This window comes from Molossus molossus, unplaced genomic scaffold, assembly GCF_014108415.1.
Source record: "Molossus molossus isolate mMolMol1 unplaced genomic scaffold, mMolMol1.p scaffold_m16_p_13, whole genome shotgun sequence".
In the NCBI taxonomy this organism is placed as follows: domain Eukaryota; kingdom Metazoa; phylum Chordata; class Mammalia; order Chiroptera; family Molossidae; genus Molossus; species Molossus molossus.
Window position 1 is genome coordinate 66713383 of NW_023425348.1, and position 21840 is coordinate 66735222.

At 38.4% G+C, this 21840-nt stretch overlaps 1 protein-coding gene across 1 annotated transcript in view; it reads left to right on the forward strand.

Moving 5' to 3' along the window:
* The window catches only part of ANO3 (anoctamin 3), a 108602-nt gene that overhangs the window by 6705 nt on the left and 80057 nt on the right, over positions 1 to 21840 (forward strand). Inside the window, exons 3-8 of the mRNA XM_036259058.1 lie at positions 4988 to 5032; positions 7912 to 8043; positions 10935 to 11041; positions 12008 to 12063; positions 13238 to 13359; positions 19383 to 19517. Of these exons, the coding sequence (XP_036114951.1) occupies positions 4988 to 5032; positions 7912 to 8043; positions 10935 to 11041; positions 12008 to 12063; positions 13238 to 13359; positions 19383 to 19517 (597 nt within the window). The remainder of the gene's footprint in view (positions 1 to 4987; positions 5033 to 7911; positions 8044 to 10934; positions 11042 to 12007; positions 12064 to 13237; positions 13360 to 19382; positions 19518 to 21840) is intronic.

Sequence of the window (21840 nt, forward strand, 5' to 3'; positions counted from 1 at the left end):
AAAGGAAAATGGGAATAAGATTCCAGCTTAGTTCAAACATTTTTTAATCCCCCCTATATGCAAGCAAACACTGAATAGACATGTTTTTCTATATTGTGTATCTTTTTTTTTTTATCCTCACCTGAGGATATTTTTCCATTTTTTGTACAGATAGAGTGGGAGGGAGAGAAAGGAAGGGAGAGAGAGAGAGAAACATCGACGTGAAGGGACACATCGAGTGGCTGCCACCCGCACGACCAGCCAGGGCCGGGGACAAACTGCAACCGAAGTACGTGCCCTTAGCGGGAACCGAACCCGGGTCTCTCCGGACCGCAGGCCGACGCTCTAACCGCTGAGCCAAACTGGCCAGGGCTATATTGTATATCTTGTATTGTATGCAGAATGTTTCACTTCCCTCCATCATTTCTCAAAATAAAATTCAGCAGCGTTCCTACTATGTGCAAAGTGTTAACTTGCATTGAAGATATGAACATTTACACTTATTTGGAGCTCAGTGTGCTTTATCAGCTGCTAAGAGTGTTTTAAAAAGTTCATAGTAGCAAGATAGCAATAAAAGGGCCTCTAGATAATGAATATGAATGAGCAGTAAGAGCATAATTTATAAATATGGAGACATTTCTCATACTCGGTAGCATGAGAAAAGCCAACTCTGGTAAGAGTGCTGACATCCTTAAGTCTTATGATTTTATTTATTTTTTAAATGATATTGATTTTGTATTTTCTGGTAAAGGGTACATTTGAAAGAAGAGTTTTGATACATCTGAAGAAAGAAATATAAAACCATGAAGCCTGTGTAGTTTCCCATTTCTTCTTATTGATGTTTTGGTTGAAATCTCGTCTTTATAATATGTTTTTCAAAATAATGTTTATAATCGCTGCATTATGAAACTTTTGGAAAGTGTCACTGACATTCTCATGATTTAATAATAGCATATTAGAAAATATGTAACTTTTCCTAAAGTGTAAGAATGCTGGTTCCAAAGGCTCTTAGTAGGAAAATATCTTGTGACCAAATATGCTTCTGAATTTCTGAGTTACACAGTATTTCTTCACTTTAGGATTTTTGGAGAAGTGGTTCTCATTCTCAGCCTTCAGTGGACATCAAAATCACCTGGGAAACTTTGTAAAATAAAGGTTCATGGAACCTACACCTAGAATTCTGGCATATTAAGTCTAGGATAGGATTGGGTATATACATTTATAACAAACATCTCAAATGATTCTGATGCATCTGGGGAAGAAATACTGTCTTGGAGATTGTAATATTTTAACAGTTATATACTTTTTTATAAATGCCAAGAAGTATTTGTATAGAGCAACCTTTCCCAAATTTCCATCTGATAATGGATTCAAAAAATGTTTAATATAATGGTGTTCTTGGGAAAATAGTTTGAGAAATGCTGGAACACAGAGTTCTTTTGGAATATCTTACCAGATCAATTTAAATAATAGATACAGTATCAACTAATTCCTTCGTAACTAACCATTTATTTATGATACTCCTAAAATGTGGGATAGTTCTCAGCTCATAAAAAGAGAATGCTATTCAAGCATAAACTGCATGGCAGAGTATTTTCATGATAGCCAATTCAGTTTCCAACTGTCAACTGTTCTCACGTTTAAGAACATATATGCTGTCTTAAAATTAAAATATACAAGAATAACAAAGAACTTAAATAGGAAAAATGCATATCTCTTTTTAAAGACATATGCATAAAAAATTTTACCATGTTTGGCTAATCTACGTATTTATTCACTGTTGAAATATACATGTGACTTTCCACAAAGAAAAGGTGCAAATTTATTCAGAAAAAAAATAGAGTTATAACACTGCCTGCAAATGTTTTCTGCTCAATTATTGTATAAACATGAATCTTGAGAAATTTATCTGAATTTTCACCTTTAATATATGTTTAGAATTGTATTTACCTATATTTTCTAGCTATTTGTTTGCTTGATTATTCTTGCAAAGTAAATATGGTCTACATATTGGACTTGATGTTTCACAACTAACCTAGAAACTTTCAGAGAATTAAATTAGTCTACATTTTCTAGTTTTTAGTCTATCAGGAAGGACTTAACATGTCTTCTCTACTCTTTCATTATTTTTATTTTTATTCAAATGTGTTTCCTATTCATTCTTACTCATCTTTCACATTAAAAGAATCAAATTTATTTTAGAATGATTCAGTCATCTTGTGCCTTCTCAGGTTGAGTTCCAAGGTGGGGTCAACCTTCCATTTTTCCTCAAGCATTTCCTTCCACAAATATTTTAAATATAGCGAATTTCAGGAAATATTTTCAAATTATTAAGAACGATCTCTTTTTCTAGATAAAAGAACAATCTTTCTTTTAAAAATCACAGCTAGGATTAAACTTAGATCACTTTTTTTACGCAAAGGATACCTTACTAAAAAATAAAATAACAAAACATATACAGAGCCAAATATATAGCATAGATAAAAGTGCAGTAGTTCTGCTTGACAGCAGCAGGGGGCCCTGCGTCCCACCCACGGGACTGCCCTCCTCTCTTGGCCCCAGGGTCATCTCCACAGGTGGCCACTTAGCTCTGGGAAGCACTGGTTGGAAACAGTATTGAGATAATTATTATGATTTTGAGCGGTGGATGTAAAAGGTGGGAAGATAGGTAAGTAAAGGCTGCCCTGATGCAAGGTGTAAAATAGCAGACTCTTTTCAAAGGAAAAATAAAAAGGGCTCTGTCCCAGAATAATACACAGTTGATAAATTACAGAATGGTGGATTATGGGTAGGAAATAATTTGGCTCTGCTGTTTCATTTTTGTAGAAAACTACGAAATTCAGGTAATTTTTGACTTTAATTACATTTGTATTTTGTTGGGGATATATAATTAAAACAAAATCTTCCCCAATCTAGAAAACTGCTCCACAAATGTAGAAGAGAAAGAAAACATATTTATTATTAAATGAGCATAAAATCAGAAGGTGATATCCAGCATAAACAATGTGCTAAGTAATTGCAAAGACATACAGAAATCTCACCCTTTATGTGGCCAAACAGGGACAACCCATTACTGACATGCTCTCAAGGTGAGCGATAACCAGTCCTGATGTAAAAGGACTTGGCAGCTCTAATTGCCACACATAGTTCATCCCAGATTTGTTTGGTAAGTATGGTGTTAGTTAATTGGGAAGACTGTCTCATATTTTAATTTTTATTTGCTCTTACAATATATATAGTCTAAAAAGTATATATATTTATGTTGTATGACTTTCTTCCTTTATTTGTCCCAAAGCATTTCAAAATTTTAAAAACATTGTTTAAAATAACGATTTCAAAGTAGCAGCAATACGGATAGAGAACAGTGTTTAATCCAAATGCCCTGTGCTTTTATATTTCTTATCATATCCATGACCAATAATTATAACTGTAATCTTTATCTTTTCTTCATCACATTTGAGACTTTTTTCTCTCTTTTTTTCCTTTATTGATTTTAGAGAGAGAGGAAGTAAGAGGGAGAGAGAGAGATGGAAACATTGATGAGAAAGAACATTGATTGGCCGCCTCCTGCATGCCCCCCACTGGGGATCAAACCCACAACCTGGGCATGTGCCCTGACCGGGAATGGAACCGGTGACCTCTTGGTGCATGGATTGACGCTCAACCACTGAGCCAAACCGGCCGGACCATTTCTAGACTTTTTGATCCTAAAATTATTTTAAACTGATTTCTACATCTATAGTTTTTCATGATATGGTATTAGCAAATGTTTATTAAATGTAAAATGTTCTCTGACACTGAATGAGTAAACACGTTTACTAAATGTGAAGTTTTCTCAGACATTGTAGCTATGAATTAAAGAAGGCCAGCTCATTTATTCAGCTTTCTAGGTACCACAATGATTCTCTCTAATGCATTTTGATGCATGGTGATACAGAGGCATTTTAGAAGGCCCAGAATGACATTCCCAAGCTCCAAGATAAGGATGTAGTGGAAATCTATTGAGAGATTAATTAACCTCTGTCCCTAGAATTTTTAGTTTCTCTAAAATCTGATACCTACTTAAAGCACACAATGTCTTCCCATTGCTTTTCATCCACAACCTTAGCATTAGTGGTCAGACTCCTCGTCATCTGTGCCTTATTCATCAGGCCCCCACCTTTTTATTACTATCCTTAATTTGCAACTTATACTTTAGTGATTACCAAATTAGTTGCAGTTCCTGAATCTTAACAATGGTTGATCTTGTTCCCATAACCTTTTCATAGGTGGTCTAGAATGCCATGTCCCAAGTATGCATTCAGAAGACTATTCCCACTCTTGCTTCAAGAGTCAACACAGATAACTCTTTCTCTGGGAAGGCTTCTGTCTCCTTTCTCCTCCATCAACGGAAACTGATTGAGATCCCTTTCTGGGTCCTTCGACAGCACTGTCTGTTTTCCTGCATTGTCACATTTCACTGTACCTATCACTTGGCTCCTCCATGTAAAGGAAGCTCTTTGAGGGTCAATAACGTATTATCTGAATCTTTAAATGTTATGCCTTAACATTCCTTGCAAAATCAGAAATATTTATTACTTATGTGTTTAGATGGATGGGTGAATGCATGGATGCATGGATGCATGGAAGGGTGGATGGATGGATGGATGGATGGATGGATGGATGGATGGATGGATGGGTGGATGGGTGGCTGACTTCACATAAGAAATAAATGACCCAGTTAATAGGCACGGTGTAGCAGAAGTGAGACCTTCACAAAATAGAATTAAAATATCAAAATTCAAAAATGATTTATTGATTTATGAAAGGTTTTTGTTATTAGTAACTTAGATTATGAAATTAAAACAATGTAAATTCAGAATTCTTCCTATTATACTGGCTGATTTCATGTCTTTTTGAGGCGTGGGGAAGTTGGAGTATTGAAATGCTCAATGTGATTGAACGTTGTCGCTCACTGGTTTCACTATTTTCATGTGACTTTCCCCCGCTGATTTCTATTATTTTTCAGGAAAAGATCCTATTACACTGACCAGAGGAGCAAATCAACGGGCAGGTTGGTGGGTGATGTGTAATTGTTTTATGACTAATTTGTCATTTGGAGAAAAAAAATTAGAAAGACATTTCATTACCCTTATCAGCAGTTGTAAATTTTAGGAGAAAAATGGTTTATTGATTTATTCAAGAGATTTTAAAAGTGACTTGTGCTAATTTACCAGTTTTAAAACAGATAAATCTCCTTTTTTTATGTACCATCAACATTCCTACAATCCTCACTTGATATAATGGCAAGTTAGCATTTTAGGAGATTTTAATTTTAAAAAGAGTTATAAAAGCAGATTGATAGGTAAATGTTGACCCAGTAGAGTAATAGAACCACAGGTCCAACAGAGACCTTCTGGACCATTCGATCCAAATCTCTTATTTGATAGGGGTGGTAAAGGAAAGACTGGTATTCACAGTGATGAATTGCCAGCACCTTTTGAATCAAAGACTTACTCTTATTCCACCACCTGAAGCTGACTTTCTTATTCTAGTATTCAAAACAAACATTTTTTCAAGAGTGTTCATCTCAAATTAGCATCTCTTACCTATTTGGGTAACAGTGGCTATGACAAGGGAATTAAACCACAAGCCTGAGACAGAAGAAACCATCCCACCTGAATAGCCTAGCCTGACCCTGTTTCACTGGAGGAAGTGATTTTGCCTTTACTGAATAGTAAAAAAAAAAAGAAAGAAAGAAAGAAAAAGAAAAAAAGAGGGCTTCTTACACTTGACTGTTTTCTGCTCTGAACGAATCAATGAACGAAAACAAAGTGTGAATGTGGTAGAGTGTACTCCACAAAATAACACTGCAGGATATTACAAGTCAAAGACACACAAACTAGAACATGTAGTGCAAAATCAGACCATTTTAGGAAAGGATTCAGTAAATGTAGTTATTTTACAAAGAAAAGGCTGAATATAACTTAGAACTTTACAAGAGAAAAAAAATCAGTGTTAAAATAGGAAAACATTGGTGTCTTTAAAACGTTAATTTTATGTGCACTTGGGATTGGCGACAAGTTCAGTAAATATTGGGGAGGGGACTTAATATTAGAACAAGTGTTAGAAGATTTAGTACTCAGAGTGCTCTTTTAAAAAACTATTAATAATGGTGCTCCTCAGCCAAGTCAGATTTTCTTGTTTGTGCAGTTAGCATGCTCATATTTAGAAAGAGTTTTCAGCATTTCCCTTGGGCCCATTTGGTCCTGGTCTATGTAGCAAAAGTCACTGGAATATTATCATTCATAAATTTACAACTGCAGGTTTTTCTCTCTCTCTCTCTTCCTTTTTCTGCGTGTGCCTGTTAATGTTGGATGTGTTGCTAAATTTCTGGGTTTGTTTTTGTGTGCTCTATAGAATTAGTGAGAATTTTTTCTGCTGTAGAATTAGTGGGTTTCTGATAAATAAGCATCTTTCTTTCAGAGACTTGCAGAAAGATAAAATGCTGTATATTAAAATAGCAACAAATGTCTGTTTATGTAGTACTGTCATAATTTAGTTTTAGAATAAATGTGTTTAATATGCCTAATGAATGTGTATATTAAATCCTAAAGAAACATTTTTAAAATTTTATTATATTTTTGTAACATTTTTATTGGATATTTAGATAGAGGAAGGGGGAGAAAGAGAGAGGGAGAGAAAGAGCAATGTATAAAAGAGAAACATTGGCTGGTTGCCTCCCACACGCGCCCGACCTTATTTCGAACCCACAACCCGGGTATATGCCCTGACCTGAATCGAACCACCTCCTCTTGGTGTATGGGATGACGCTCCGATCAACTGAGCCACACTGACCAAGGCACAACCTTTTTAACAATGGGAAAAAATGTTCTTTTTTTTCTATTTTGGTCAAATTTAAAAGTAAACTAGAAAGATGAACACTGTACTGTGGGTCTTGTGTTTTACTATCTTTTGTATTTATTATTTTCTTTTTAGTTTCATAAAATGAAAATTCGGTTATCAGTTATTTCAAATGATTATAAACGTTTGTTAAATGTTACTATAGCCAAACCTCTTTGCAGTTTACTTTTTACAAATAATCTCTTTGTTGCTTTACTTTGTGGATGCACAGGGGGAGGGGAGGGAAAAAATAGGAAAGGGGGTTATGAAGAAACTGAAAAAAACCATGACATGTTATTTACCTGAATTTAGACTTTAAGAAAATGAATAATCTTGATTTTTTTAAAAAAATTACCTTTGGAGAAGAAAATTAAGTGGAGTGTGTGTGTATGTGTGTGTGTGTGTGTGTGTGTGTGTGATCATCATTGTTATAAAATTACAAAACCCAATTGGTGGGCAGTTGGAAAGAGGGGAAACAAAATCCATTATGTGCCCTTAGGTATTACTTGTGCTTGTTCTTTCTAACGTGGGAAAGGAATTTTGTGCACGGATATTTTAGCCGATAAACATGAGTGGGTAATTATGTGCGGACAACTGTCCAGCTTTTGCAGTTCATCATTTCTCCAGGCAGGTTAATAGACAGTGGCGATAATTTTATTATTGCTGCTCTGTGCCATTTATTTATAATGCACTTTAGCATTCAGTTATCAAAGCATCTTCTACACGATGCTCAGAGTGGCAGAACACATAGTGACTGGTTTTGGAGACCAAGAAAAATCAGTGACTCTCATCACTACTCCCAAACAGCCATGCCTCATCCCCCAGCCTTTGAAACTGGTGTGGTACAGTTGGGGCTCTGACCAAGTTCTTCTGACCTTTTAATTCAGATTTCTTTTCATTTCCACCTGCACGCAGGAGGAGTGCATGTGTGCGGGTTGAGAGCGTGGGTGTGCTATGTCTTTTTGGAACTCTGTTTTGCAATGGCAGCGGAAGGTAGGCATTACTCTGGAACGCAGCCTGATCTAATTCTATAACGTGACTTTGTTCCAGTATGCACAATTATTTCAGAAGACTTAAAAAATGGATGTCTCAAAACCCAATGGTTCTTGACAAGTCAGCGTTTCCAGACCTGGAGGAGTCAGACTGCTACACTGGCCCCTTCAGCCGAGCACGGATTCACCAGTGAGTTCCCTCTCTCCCACTACCTGCCTTGGTACCTTCCATTTTATGAGAGTTGTTGACAGAATAAAAAGAGCTGGGCCCACTTCCATTGTTTGCCAAATAAGTCAGAGGATGCATCATTTTATTCAAATGTGCACTTAGCTTAGAACAACACTCTGTGAACATTATTAATTAATGATCAACTATGATTTAGAGATGTTCTAGTAATAATAATTAATTGTAAACTCATGGATTGAGAGTCTAACTCCCAATTCTTTCCAAATAATTATTGTGGTAGTAAGTCACTCCATTAAACTAACAAAAAATGATGATGATAATAATAATAATAGAATTGCTGTTAAATAATATGTTTAAATAATGGATTTTTCTAATTAATAAATTATATTTATAATTCCATTTAACTAATTGTATTTATTAGTTTGACCCATTATAGTTTAATCTTAAATTAAGGTGAATAAGAAAATTTTTCAGAGATTTGTTACATGCCTATCTATCTACCAACATATCTCTAATCATATATTTATTCAATTATGTACAGTAGGTCTATAGCTGCAAGATCAGTTTGCTATACACAATTTTGGATTGACTTATATTCTGGGATGTAGGAAGACAAGGGCAAGATGAAACAGAATTCCTGCCCACCAGTCAGTCATGTGACAGAGCCAATAATCAGTGGGAAACCCTCGCCTTCCAAATATTTTATTTATGTTATTATTTATTCTTAGAGGCGGATCCAGAAGCATTCCGTTTTATTCCAGCTATGGAAAATGGAGGAAGGAGTGGAAATCCAAACAGCTTCAGATTTAGAGAGAGGTTTCCGTTTTATGGAAGCTTCTTTAGCTTTTTGCTCTACTTTTTCAGCTCTGTGATGCACAATTTTTTTTTTTTAATCTGCTATTTCTCTTTGAATCCTAGAAACTAGGGTGATCTTTGAAAAATCTCAATGAGATCATGAAACTGTCTTGCTTACCGCCCCCCCGCCATGGCCTCCCATTTAACCTTATAATAAAATTCAAAAGTTTTATCATCTACCATTTGGTCCTATATGCTGTGGGCCCTGCCTACAATTTCCATAACATTTACGTACTTCCGGGACACAAGCTTCAGTTCTACATCCAAAGCTCAACTTTAATTACATCTCCAAGTCTTTGATTTTGCTGTTCTCTTTGCTAACCTGCTCTTTCCCTAGATCTTCACATGGAATATCCCTTCTTATCATTTCGTTCCCATTCAAAAATCACCAGTTCAGAGAGACCTTCTCTGAAAATCGTATCTGCAGTCTCCCTCGCCCCAGTCCTTCTATGCTGTTATGCAGTTTCATTTTTCTTCACAGCAGTTTCTGAAACTATGTAACTCATTTTTTTGCTTGTACATCATCTGTTTCCTGCCTTTGCCATATAACACTACAGAAAAGGAAATTTGTCTGCTAAAGAAATACTTAATCAGAGAATTCTGAATCAATCCAATGGTAAAATAATTGGTAGACATTCCTTTCGATTCTTAGAATTAGCAGGACACAGAACTGTTAACTTGGTGCATCTAAGTACAAAAATAAAAGGCACAATTGCAGAATATTGGAGGGACTCTGAGTCTATTAAAATGGACAGTTATACAGACTACCCTAACACAAGGCAGAGTAAAATTAATGCATAGGAAAGACACAAATAAAATGCATATTTTTGTAAGAGAGGGAGAAGCTACATCCAGAGGAGACCCAGGAAACTTTCATGAAAATCTAGTTCTTTTCAGCAGGTAAAAATGTGGAGGGAGGTGGTGAGAGACGGGGGAACAGATCTGCGAAACAGCAAAATCTCAAGGTAAAGAAGAATGGGATTTCCAAGGTGATGATAAGTTTATAATTTGACAGACTAACAGATACAAGAAGCCAGAGCTCTAAGAAGTAAGACCAAGAGGGAGTTTGAAATACAAGACTAGAGAGACTCAGAGGAAAATAAGAAATGTATTTATGCACGTTGGAGAGCTGCTGACCCATTAATAGTAGGAGTCCTCTGGGGGTCAGAGGTTTGCATTCAAAGTCGGGTGGGAAATTGCCCAGCCAGTTAGGAGGACATTGCTTTTCATCACCTAGACAAAAGGCAGTGAGACCCAGAACAAGATGGGTATGAGAAAACCAGAGAGAGGCAGTTTAGTGATAAACATTACTTTGGCAACTTTTTGGATGTGGACAGTGAAGAGAAACAAGGATCATAGAAGACCCGATATTTGAGGTCTAAGAATGTGAGAAAATGGTTTATCATCCACAAAGATAAAGCAAGTGGAAACAGAAATTGTCGGCAGTTGAGAGAGGGCCAGATGCTTCCATTTGTTTGAGGCTCCCAGTGTGTCACAAAGTCAGTGCTAAAACAGACCCTTCCTTTTCTCTTGGGATTACTCCTTTGCTGTTTTCATCGCGGACTGTCACGTGGCTTCTCCTTGCAACTCTTCCTGTGTAGGGACAGAATAGGGCATGAAGGGGAAGAGAGAACTATTGCCTGATAAGCCAGCTTGGAAAGGGTGACATGGGGAATTGCATCCATTTTTAATGGGTTCTATTTGGAACAACATTGCTTAATTAAAATGAATGGGAGCCAATGGAAACTCCATTCTCTCCTTGTTCAATGCCAAACAAAAAAATATGACAACACTCAGGCTTTCTCATCAACTGAAAGATATTCAAATGAATATTTGATAATGTCCGGTATGACTGATGCTTATTTTTCCTCTGCCATTGGATTTACTTTTAAAGCAGATGGTTTCTCTTCTGATTTACTGTACTTCCCATGCATTACTTTAAAGAAGAAAGCAGATGATGACTTCCCAGGAAGTTGTTAGCTGTTGCTGGATTCTGTGCACTGCTCTGCATATTGAAACGAATCCCCTTATCTTAACAGCTTCATAATAAACAATAAGGACACCTTCTTCAGCAACGCTACTCGGAGCAGGATAGTGTATCACATGCTGCAGCACACCAAATATGAAAATGGAATCTCAAAAGTGGGTAAGAACACGAGTCCAAAATGTAGAGAAAGAACGGTTTGTGGTTACTGATACTGCCCAGAAATATTTAATAACTGAAACTTTGCCTTTGTGTACTAAATATGAATACATAACACATTGAGCTCAAACTCTAAACATTCTGGGTGTTTTTTTTTCAGCCTTTCAATAAAACAAACTCTTAAGAACATTTGGCCATATGTATCAAAATAGGAAATGTGCAAACACTTTAGAACAGAAATGTTATTCCTGAAATGTATCCCAAATAAATAACAATATATGAAAATACTTTAACTGTCCATCGTTAGGAACTGACAAATAATTAGGCTACATCTACATAAAGCATCCATTAAAAATGAAATAATTTAAAGATGTCTCAACACTAATATCCTTTAGAGATATGTTGAGGGGTGAGGAATTCCTCTGCTTCCTTGACTTAATTTTGTTTTGAGGAAAAAGAAAAGTTTCACAAGGCTCATGTGATCCCAATGAGTGGATATTAAAAGTCCCCTAATTTCATGATGTGGCAAAGTGAAATCATATGTTGGCACCTTGCAAATCTCCATCTATTGAAAGTATAAGGACAGAATTAGGCTCTTAATATCAGTCTCTTTTATAACCTCACTGTACTCATAGCTAATGTGGTTATGGAAGTCATTTTGGTTATTTTTTTAAATTAATTTATTTATTTTTGTTACAGATGTTTCTCCTTTTCCCCCCACTGATTCCCCCCTCCTCCACCCTCCCCGCCCTGTCCCCAGCTTTGTTGTCCATGTCCATTGTTCATGCACACATGCATATAAGTTCTGTGGTTTATCTCTCCTTCCCACCCCCTCTTCTGGGGATTGTCAGTCTGTACCCCACTTGCACTATTTTATGTTTTTAAATTAATTTATTCAAAGTGTATATGTGTTGCTTCAGAAGGGAGTCTCTGTTTAAACTAACTCAAGAACTGTTCTTTTCATTCCAGGTATCTGTAAACTGATAAACAATGGTTCATATATAGCAGCTTTTCCCCCCCATGAGGTAATTTTGGAATATAATTTCCTTTTTTTTTTTTAAAAAAAAAAAGGTTCTCATACTCAATGCTTGATCCCATTTTTTAACATTCAATTCTGGTTTCCTGTCTCCCAGGAGGGTTCAATCAACGGCTGGCCCTGGGCTTTTCTGAGCCCCCATTATATTCTGTGTCTGTACACTAGCTCCCCTGCTCCAGACCCCTCCTGCAGTTTTTCCCCACGAGGAATCCCGGCCTTGGAGGGGACTCATGGACCTTGCCTACTGCTCTCTACTCCAACACAGCTCCATGGTGACCATTCCCAAACACGGCAGGTTCCTGGTTTGTGCAAACGACTTTGGGATACTTGAAACTCCAACACAACCCCTCACAAAACCGACAAACTATTCTGTGCTTGGTTCTCTGCCTGAGGATTACCTCTCTACCAGTTTTAAGTAGAAGAGCCTGCTCTGAACTGTGGTGGGCTTTGCCTGCTGAGTCATGAATTACATTCGGATCAGTTTTAATCAACACCACCACCACCACCACCACCTGCACATTGTACTCATTTCAAGGCAACTTTGCATTTTAATATAAGAAAGGGGTCATTAGAGGTTTTACTTCTGCACTTTCTAAACTGGTCCCTCTTCTATGTATAAAGTCTGAGGACTTGAAGGACATAATCCCTGTAGCTTGAGGACCTCACAGTACAGAATAACTCACAACCAATAAAATGTGTTGACCACTTACTACTTGCCACTGAGCTGGATGTTTTATAGGGATTATCTCATTTAATCCTTGAAGAAGCTCCTCAAGGCATAAAAATGTTAAGCATCAACGGTACAATTTTGAGGGCAGAAAGCCAGACTCCAGTTTCTCTCAATGATGGTAAAGTTGCTGTGTTTTGTTAATAGGCCTTACATTCCAAACGGTAAAGTCTAGTTCACTTGAAGTAAAAGGTATCTCATTGGTTTAAAAAAAGAAATTTAAGAAAGAATTTTAAAGGAACTATCAGAATATTCTCAATGAACAAGAGATATATAAAGATATCATCCTTCCAGAGATCAATTAAGTTTACAATTTTGAAGCTTTGAATAAGTTGTTAAATTATTCTGTAAGGGAAAAGAAGCAAAAGCAGTTCCTATTTAGGTCAAATTTCAGTAAGAAAATGGATAGTGATTTATCTTATTTGATCTGTTTCAGGGAGCCTACAAGAGTAGCCAGCCCATCAAAACCCACGGACCTCAGAATAACAGACATCTATTATATGAGCGCTGGGCACGCTGGGGAATGTGGTACAAGCATCAGCCCCTGGATTTAATCAGGTACTTTGCATGGATCCCTAATGGAAGACATATGTTATTTTGTTGTCCTTTTCTTAGATTTGAAATTATTTCATTTGCTCATCAAATTATCTGTATCAGGATGCAACCAAGAAAAAATAAACCACTATGGGTCTTTTAAATAAAATGAACTTAATTTTAGAAATTGGTTACACAGGGGATAGGAAAGCTGAGAAATCAAAAAGAAATCATAAAACAACAGAAAATTGCTGACTACCCTAAAGCTGAAGGGAAAATAGAGTGAAGTGTATTTCAGTGCCCCGTACCTGGACTGTGCAATCCATGATTAGATTACCTGCACAGACGTGAAAGTGTAGGGAGTAAAGCTATGGAGAAGCTGAGGCTACTCTGGAGACAGCACTGAGGACAACCAAGAGAGCAGAAAAGATCCTGGCTGCTCCCTTTCTTCCACCTGTGAGTCTCCCGGTACCTCCTGGCCCAGCTACACCAGGAGCAATTTACAGAGGAACCTGTGTAATTTACTTCCTTGTGAAAACAAATCAAAACAGGGAAAGGCAGAAAATGAATCTGTGAGCAAAGAGGAAAATGACTAACAAAGCATCTGTGCATATATTTATCTTTCAACAAAGATTTAGTGAATATCTATTCCATTCCATTCCATTCCATTCCAATCCATTCCACTCCATTCCATTCCATTCCATTCCATTCCATTCCATTCCATTCCATTCCATTCCATTCCATTCCATTCCATTCCATTCCATTCCATTCCATTCCATTCCATTCCATTCCATTCCATTCCACTCCATTCCATTCCATTCCATTCCATTCCATTCCAATCCATTCCACTCCATTCCATTCCATTCCATTCCATTCCACTCCAATCCATTCCACTCCATTCCATTCCATTCCATTCCACTCCATTCCATTCCACTCCACTCCATTCCATTCCATTCCATTCCATTCCATTCCATTCCACTCCATTCCACTCCATTCTATTCCATTCCATTCCATTCCATTCCATTCCATTCCATTCCATTCCACTCCATTCCACTCCATTCCATTCCATTCCATTCCATTCCACTCCATTCCACTCCATTCCATTCCATTCCATTCCATTCCATTCCATTCCATTCCATTCCATTCCACTCCACTCCACTCCATTCCATTCCATTCCATTCCATTCCATTCCATTCCATTCCAATCCATTCCATTCCATTCCATTCCATTCCATTCCATTCCATTCCACTCCACTCCACTCCACTCCACTCCACTCCACTCCACTCCATTTTCCAATGAGTAATTGCCCTCAACTTGAATTAGTTTTGAAACTGTTACATGTATGATTTATTTTATCTTGATGGAGAATAAATCATTTTTTAAAATCAGGAAATATGTATTATAAAGGAGTTAATCAAGCCCCAGGATAACAATAAATATTTATAAGATGAAAATAAAATCCATATTATAAAGTTATATATGTTGGTATTTTGAATTGTTTATGGAGCATAAATATCAAGAATTGCTAATAACTATATGTGTCATTGTTCCAGTAGGAAACAGATAGAACCAGTAGAGTATAAGGAGTATTTGAAGAGAATTTTACAAAAGAATTATGTACAGAAGTGGAATAGGATCATGCAAGCCAACAAATGATGATGAAGCTTCCAGGGACTAGCAAAAGCTGGATGTTACAAACTTAGTTCGGCAGGGACAAGGGAAGAAAGCAGTTGGCAGAACCTGTCACAAGCTGTCATCATAGGAGCAGGGATGCCCAACAGAAGCTATGGTCTTAGGAAGAAAGCAGCCACAGCCAGAGCATAGCCCAGGAAGGAGCAAGTCAGGGTAATAAACACCCCAACATCTTTCTTTTTTTTTTTTTTTTATCCTCACCCGAGGACATTCTTCCATTTTTTGTACAGATAGAGCGGGAGGGAGAGAGAGGAAGAGAGAGAGAGGGAAACATCGATGTGAAAGGGACACATCGAGTGGCTGCCACCCACACGACCAACCAGGACCGGGGACAAACTGCAACCGAGGTACGTGCCCTTAGCGGGAGCCGAACCCGGGTCTCTCCGGACCACAGGCGGACGCTCCACTGCTGAGCCAAACCGGCCAGGGCCCAACATCTTTCTTATCCCACCCTGTGATGTCCTGCTGGTACCTTCTGTTGGCCAAGGAGCCATCAGGAAGCCAGAAGTAGGAAGGAGCATGGGTGACACGGTCCACAGCGGTGAGCCTCCTGGGCCAGCAGAAAGGAAAAGGGTGGGGCGTGGATCTAGATGCACAAAACAACATGCTGCCCCAAACCGATTTTACTTCAAGCATTAAGTGCTTGGGTATATCCAACATCATGGTGCTTTGATTCTAAATCTCCAAATCACAGCAAACTGTCAGATTTTTCTTTGTGCAGGTGAAAGATTCTTTTAAAGATATAAGCAGAGTGAGACGTGCTACTCCACAGAACCATATTTATTAGGAACCAAAAATGAAGCTGGGATTTGCAGGCATCGTTTCCGCGTCAATATTTTATCCATAGGAGATATTGCTGTTGCTGCTTAGGTCAATTCAGCAAGCCATCTTCAGTTTCAATAAATAGAAAATACTGTTACCTCAGCTGCTATCACCAATTATTTGGCTATTGATGTAGAAGGGAAATACTGCTTATGAAAATCATACATTTCATGTTCAAGTGGCTAAGGGGAGAGGGATGTGATGAAAGTCTCACCCAGATGAAGGCCATAAAAGATGATAGATGGCATTCCAGGAGGTCCCTACTCCCTGGGACCTTGCTTGTTATCAAAATTGAGGTGAGGCAGACACATACGTTGAACTATACAATCTCGTGCAAGGCTCAGTTTTCTGTAACCAGCAGGAAATTTACCTTAAAATCTGTGACTTTTATAAATCATTTGGAGTAAAGCTGTTCTTAAGACCACACAGTTTTGCCCTGGCTGGTGTGGCTCAGTGGTTGAGCATCCGTCTACCATGCACCCACAGGTCACCAGTTCGTCCTGGTCAGGGCACAGGCTGGGTCGGGGGCTTGATGCCCAAGAGGGAGGTGTGCAGGAGGCAGCTGATCTGTTTCTCTCTCTCATTAGTGTTTCTCTTTCTCATTGATGTTTCTCTCTCTCCCTTTTCCTTCCTTTCTCTCTAAAATAAATAAACAACATATTTGAAAAAATAACCCACACGATTTTGAGGACACGGGGCTCTTATGGTCTTGCTTCCTGTTTGTAGTGAGAGAAGGAGGGTATTGAGGAGTTAGTGGTGGTGGATGGAGACCTTCACAGACGTGCAGGCAAGGCCTGTGTGCTCTCTTGCTGAGACAGGCGGTTCATCAGTAGTGGATGAGAGGTGGGGGGCTCTTCATCTGTTTTTCTTTTTATAAACAACCATCTCTGGACATGCATTTTTGGTTTTTGTGGGTTTTTTGTTTTTTTTTGTTGTTTTTTTTACATTTTAAGAATGAACCCAAACATTTGCTAGCCAAAGCCTCTGTTAGTTCCGATCTTTTTTCTCATGGAAAACATTTGAATCTGAGAACAGCAACATTTTAAAAATTGTCAGTTACCAAACCAGCTTAGCCAAATGGTTGTATGGCATTTTCCAAAATGTTTCACCATAGGCACCAGAGCGGTTTAAATTGAAAAATTAAATGAAATAATTATCTCTAAAGTAAGTTCAATTTGTTTATTTATGATTAAGGTTGTTTCAGAACAGAACCTGGTCCTCACGTGAAATGTCACATAGGGGCCAACATAAGACAGATCAGACAGAAGGGCTGTGGGTGAAGTGTGATGGTTCGTGACAGCCACCCTCTTTCCTCCTCCCCGCCTGCCTGGTCACGGTTTCTGAGATCCCTTTACGGAACACTTAGCCTGGAAGATGGTGAATGCAGTGCTCTCGGTCAAGGCGTTTTCATCAGCCTTCTTTGCGTAGTAGAACTCTCTTTCCTCTTCTGAAACAGATCTGAAACCTGATGTAACTCAGGTGATTATACTCCTGTCAAATATGATTGTTACTCCTGTTAACTTTTAATAATATGTAATTAAAAATTTCAGTATAATAGTGTCTGTATAAGGGGTCTATCTATATAGTCTATAATCAGTCTCAAGATATTTTGATATATTAGTAATACTCCAATCTTCAATTGAACGCTTGTTTAAAGGGACAAAGGATTTGTTGTAATACCTGTTATTAAAATACTCTTCTGTTTCAAAGGAGAACATTATCATTGTATTGAAAATAAATAGACTAATAGTCCATGTCTGGTAGGAGATATAAATGAAAAAACAAAAAACAAAATATTCGATAGATGAAGCTTAATGGAGGATGACTTTATGTCTACACCTGGTAGAACAGACACATTTTAGTTGGCACAATACAGAACATAAAGTAGCAAAAGAATGATTTTCAGAAAGAGAAATCTTGTTAAGAAAAAATAACAGGAGACTTTCTTCCCAGCGAGAATCACTGCCCAGTGCAATATTCCCAAATGAACTGTAAAACACCAATCTTTAAAACTATTGCTGAGATAAGACTCTGTGTTATGGAACCAATTTTTAGGAAATGGAGATCAAAAAGTAGTAGAGAATTCAAGAAATTATTATTTCTTACCGGGGCAGCTGGTACTAACAGTAGACTTGGTGAAGAAAGAGCAATTGAGTAGTCTTTTTTTTTTTTTTTTTTTTCTTCCTCTATTGATTTTTTATAGAGAGAGGGAGAGAGAGACAGAAACATCGATGAGAGAGAACATCGATTGGCCATTCCCTGAATGCTCACCACTGGGGAGCAGGCCCACAACCTGGGCATGTGCCCTGACCGGGAATCGAACTGGCGACCTCTTGGTGCATGAGTCGATGCTCAACCACTGAGCCACACTGGCCGGGCTGATTGAGTAGTCTTTAGATATGCTTTATTATTCTTCCGTTTCCATATAGACTCTATTCAACAGCTAAACGGAAGTAAAATGTATTCTCTCCCTTAGAGCCATTGGCTACTTCCTGTGGAGAGAGAGTAAAACAAGCCATTCCACTTCCCGGCGACATTCAGTCTCGGGAGGGGGAGGAATGGGGGACTCCGAGTGTCTGCCATAAGTGTATACATTGAGGGTGCTGAAACGTGGGTGAGGGCATGACATCCAACCCGGGGTTGGAGAGGAAGTCAGGAAAGACTTCCTGGAAGAAGTGATATAAAGTGACGGGCACGTACAGGCCAGACACGGGAAGAAGGTGAAATGTGATATCCCACAGCATGAACCAAGCAAAGAATCCTAGGCTCCAGGAACCGCAGACCTGAAATGTGTTGAGGGACTGTGACATAACTGTGTAGACTGTCCGGCATAAGGGAATGTGGCCAAGGGGTGCCGATGGAGACTGAAATCGAGCCTGCTCTCCCCATCCTCCTACAGAGGACACTTTTTTCTAATTTAAAAGCAATATGGTGTATCACAGCCCTGAGTGCAGTAAACGAAAAGGGATTCTACTAGGAGGATGGAGAAAAGCAAGAATTGGCTTCTAAAAAGCTTCACGAACCACATTAAGAATTTTGACACAGAATTAAACATACTTTATAAAATTGTTCCTATGAGGACAATGTTTCAAGATAAACAGTGTCACTATTATTAGAATCATGAACAACCATGAAAATTAAGATAACCCACGTGGCCCTGGCTGGTTTGGTTCAGCAGTAAGAGCGTCGTCAGCCTGCAGACCAAAGAATCTCAGGTTCAATTCCAGTCAAGGGCATGTAGCTCTGTTGCAGTTTGGTCCCTGGCCCTGGTCAGGGTCTTGCGGGAGACAACCAATCAATGTGTCTGTCTCACATCAATGTTTCTCTCTCTCTCTCCCCTGTCCCTCTCCCTGCCTCCCACTCTATCTGGTGATAAACAACTATCCTCCAGTGAGGATTTAAAAAAAAAAGAGAACGCTGTTGGAGCCAACAAGGGGCTGAGCTGGTCCATCTGAAATTCTGACTCCGTGTGACATCAACATTTGTAGTGTCACTTATCTTGCCTTAAGCTAACAATTTGCTTTCTCATGCAGGCTCTATTTTGGTGAAAAGATTGGGCTCTACTTTGCGTGGCTGGGATGGTATACTGGAATGCTGATTCCGGCAGCACTGGTTGGCTTGTGTGTTTTCTTCTATGGAATATTTACAATGAATGCAAGTCAAGTAAGGTAAGCTACTAACAGACTTACTGAAAGCTGTTGACCTTTCTTCTGGTTGGACAAAAACTTTATGATAAAACTGACTATAAAAACAAGTGATGGTACTGCAATATATTTGCTGGTTTTTTGTGTTTTTTTTTTTTTTTGGTAGGGAAGCATCACAATTAAAAAGGTCATTTTTCTACTATTGTTATCAGTGGGGTGCCCTCTATGTCCCCACCTGTACTGTTGGAAGTGGAGTTCTTGGGGTACCATGGGGAAAATAATTTCCTGAGGCCCCCATGGGAGAATGAGGTAGCGTGGAAACCTTATTGATGATGTAAAAGTAAGGTCCCATTTCCGTCTGTCTTGCGGTGGAAAAAGTCCAGTCTTGTCTTCAGCAGAACTAAGATTAAAGTCACTGCCCAGAGGTTCCGCTCCATATTAAAGCACAGTCCAGCCCAGCATCTGGCTGGCTTAGCCTGTGCTCCCAGCTGCAGTCCACTGCATGTGGGGTCTGCCGGCCATGGCCCATGAGGCACCAAGGCCATGGGGTGGGCTAGTGCATGGGTGAGTGCAGGTCATGGAGCAAGGGAGCAGGAGCACAGAGAAGAGCAGAACAAGAGAGAGAATTCCTTGGGGATTTTAACATTGCAAGATTTTGCATGCTTGCAGTGGCTCTACCTCCTAGCCAGTTGTTTTTCTCCCAGGTCAGACTGACAGGCAAGTCCCTTCCCTATGTCACCCCACCCAGACTTCACTGCACATGCACCCATGTCACCCTTTGTTTGGTTTCTTCCCCCTGTGATCCCCCAGGTATTTCCCTGGGGAGCGTGAAGTTGCAGCTTCCTGGTGAAGCATCCAAGATGACTGTGCTTATAATGTCTCGCCTTCCCTTTGCTCTCTTCCTGTCATTAATATTAGTGAGTTAATTATGACAATAACACTATTATATGCAAATGCTCTTGCATAAGTTCTAAAATTGTTTATGTCAAATTTCTCTTTCTAGTATATGCCACATAATAATTCGATGATGCAATAGACAGTTTTATACAATTTACATTTTAGCATTTGGAAATCTAGAATGCCCTCTACATAATTATATAGCTACAATTCTTTTAACACTCACAGTATACAAAAGCCTTCTAAATATGTTGTTTCATTTAATATATCCTTTACTACCGCACTTGGAGACGAGTATCCCTTTTTGCTGATGTGGAAACCTTACATAGTTAAAGATGTCTAAGCAAAATACTCGTCCCACATAAACCTTGCTCTAAGCAGCTTGCTCTCCTGAGAACAGAAAATCACTTTCTACTATCGTCTTACTCTCTGTAAGAACAGATATTGTAATAATTTTTTGCATCAACTTAAGATATCAAGATAGTGAAATAAGGTTCAACAAAAATCACATGTGTATTAGAATAGTGATTGTTTTGTTAAAGTCGAGGTAACTCAATATCTGGATATAGAAACAATGCCTTCTTTTTTTTCTATTTATCTTTATTTCTTTAGTGTTGAGAGTATTACAGATGCCCCTCCTTTTTACCCCCATTGACACCCTCCATTGGTTTTGCATATATGCGTATCAGTTCTTTGGTTTATCTCTTCCCACCCCCCACCCTCTTCCCTCTGAGGTTTGTCAGTTTGTTCCCTACTTCCATGTCTCTGGATCCATTTAGAACAATGCATTATTATTCAGCAGAGCCAACAGTAACCCTGGCACTAAAGGCTCTTAGCAGCATCTTCTATTTCATTTATCTCAAGGATATCATTAAGTTCAACCTTGTAGGATACAATTCAAAATATGAAAAAACACCTCTTCCCTCCTTCAAAGCTCAGCACTTCTGTTTTCTTCCAACTTTTAACCAGGGCTTGTCACTAGGTAGTAATCATGACAGTTAAGGGAATCGTGAAAATCTGTTTCCTTAAATTTTGAAAAATATGTCTATGATATTCAAATGCACATGTATGAATATGTGCAACAGTTTTCCTCAAAACAAAGTACTTTCATTGTCCTAGAGATGAATTCTGCTCCATAGCCAACTTCTTTGATTTGATATCTCAGCATGAAGTCCAAATGATAATCAGTATGAAAACAACAACAAGAAAAACCACCTACTGTTCAAAAGCATTTCATCTAGTCGTAGGTTTATTTCAGAGTTTGACAAAATCACTACCACTCTGGAAGGCAGCATCTTCCTGTTCCTCAGTTTATTTAATCAATGTCTTACAGTTTTCAGTGTACAGATCTCTCATCTGCTAGGTTAAATGTATTTCTAAGTGTTTTATTCTTGTTGATGCAATTGTAAATAGGATTGTTTTTTTTAGTTTCTCTTTTTGATAGTTTGTT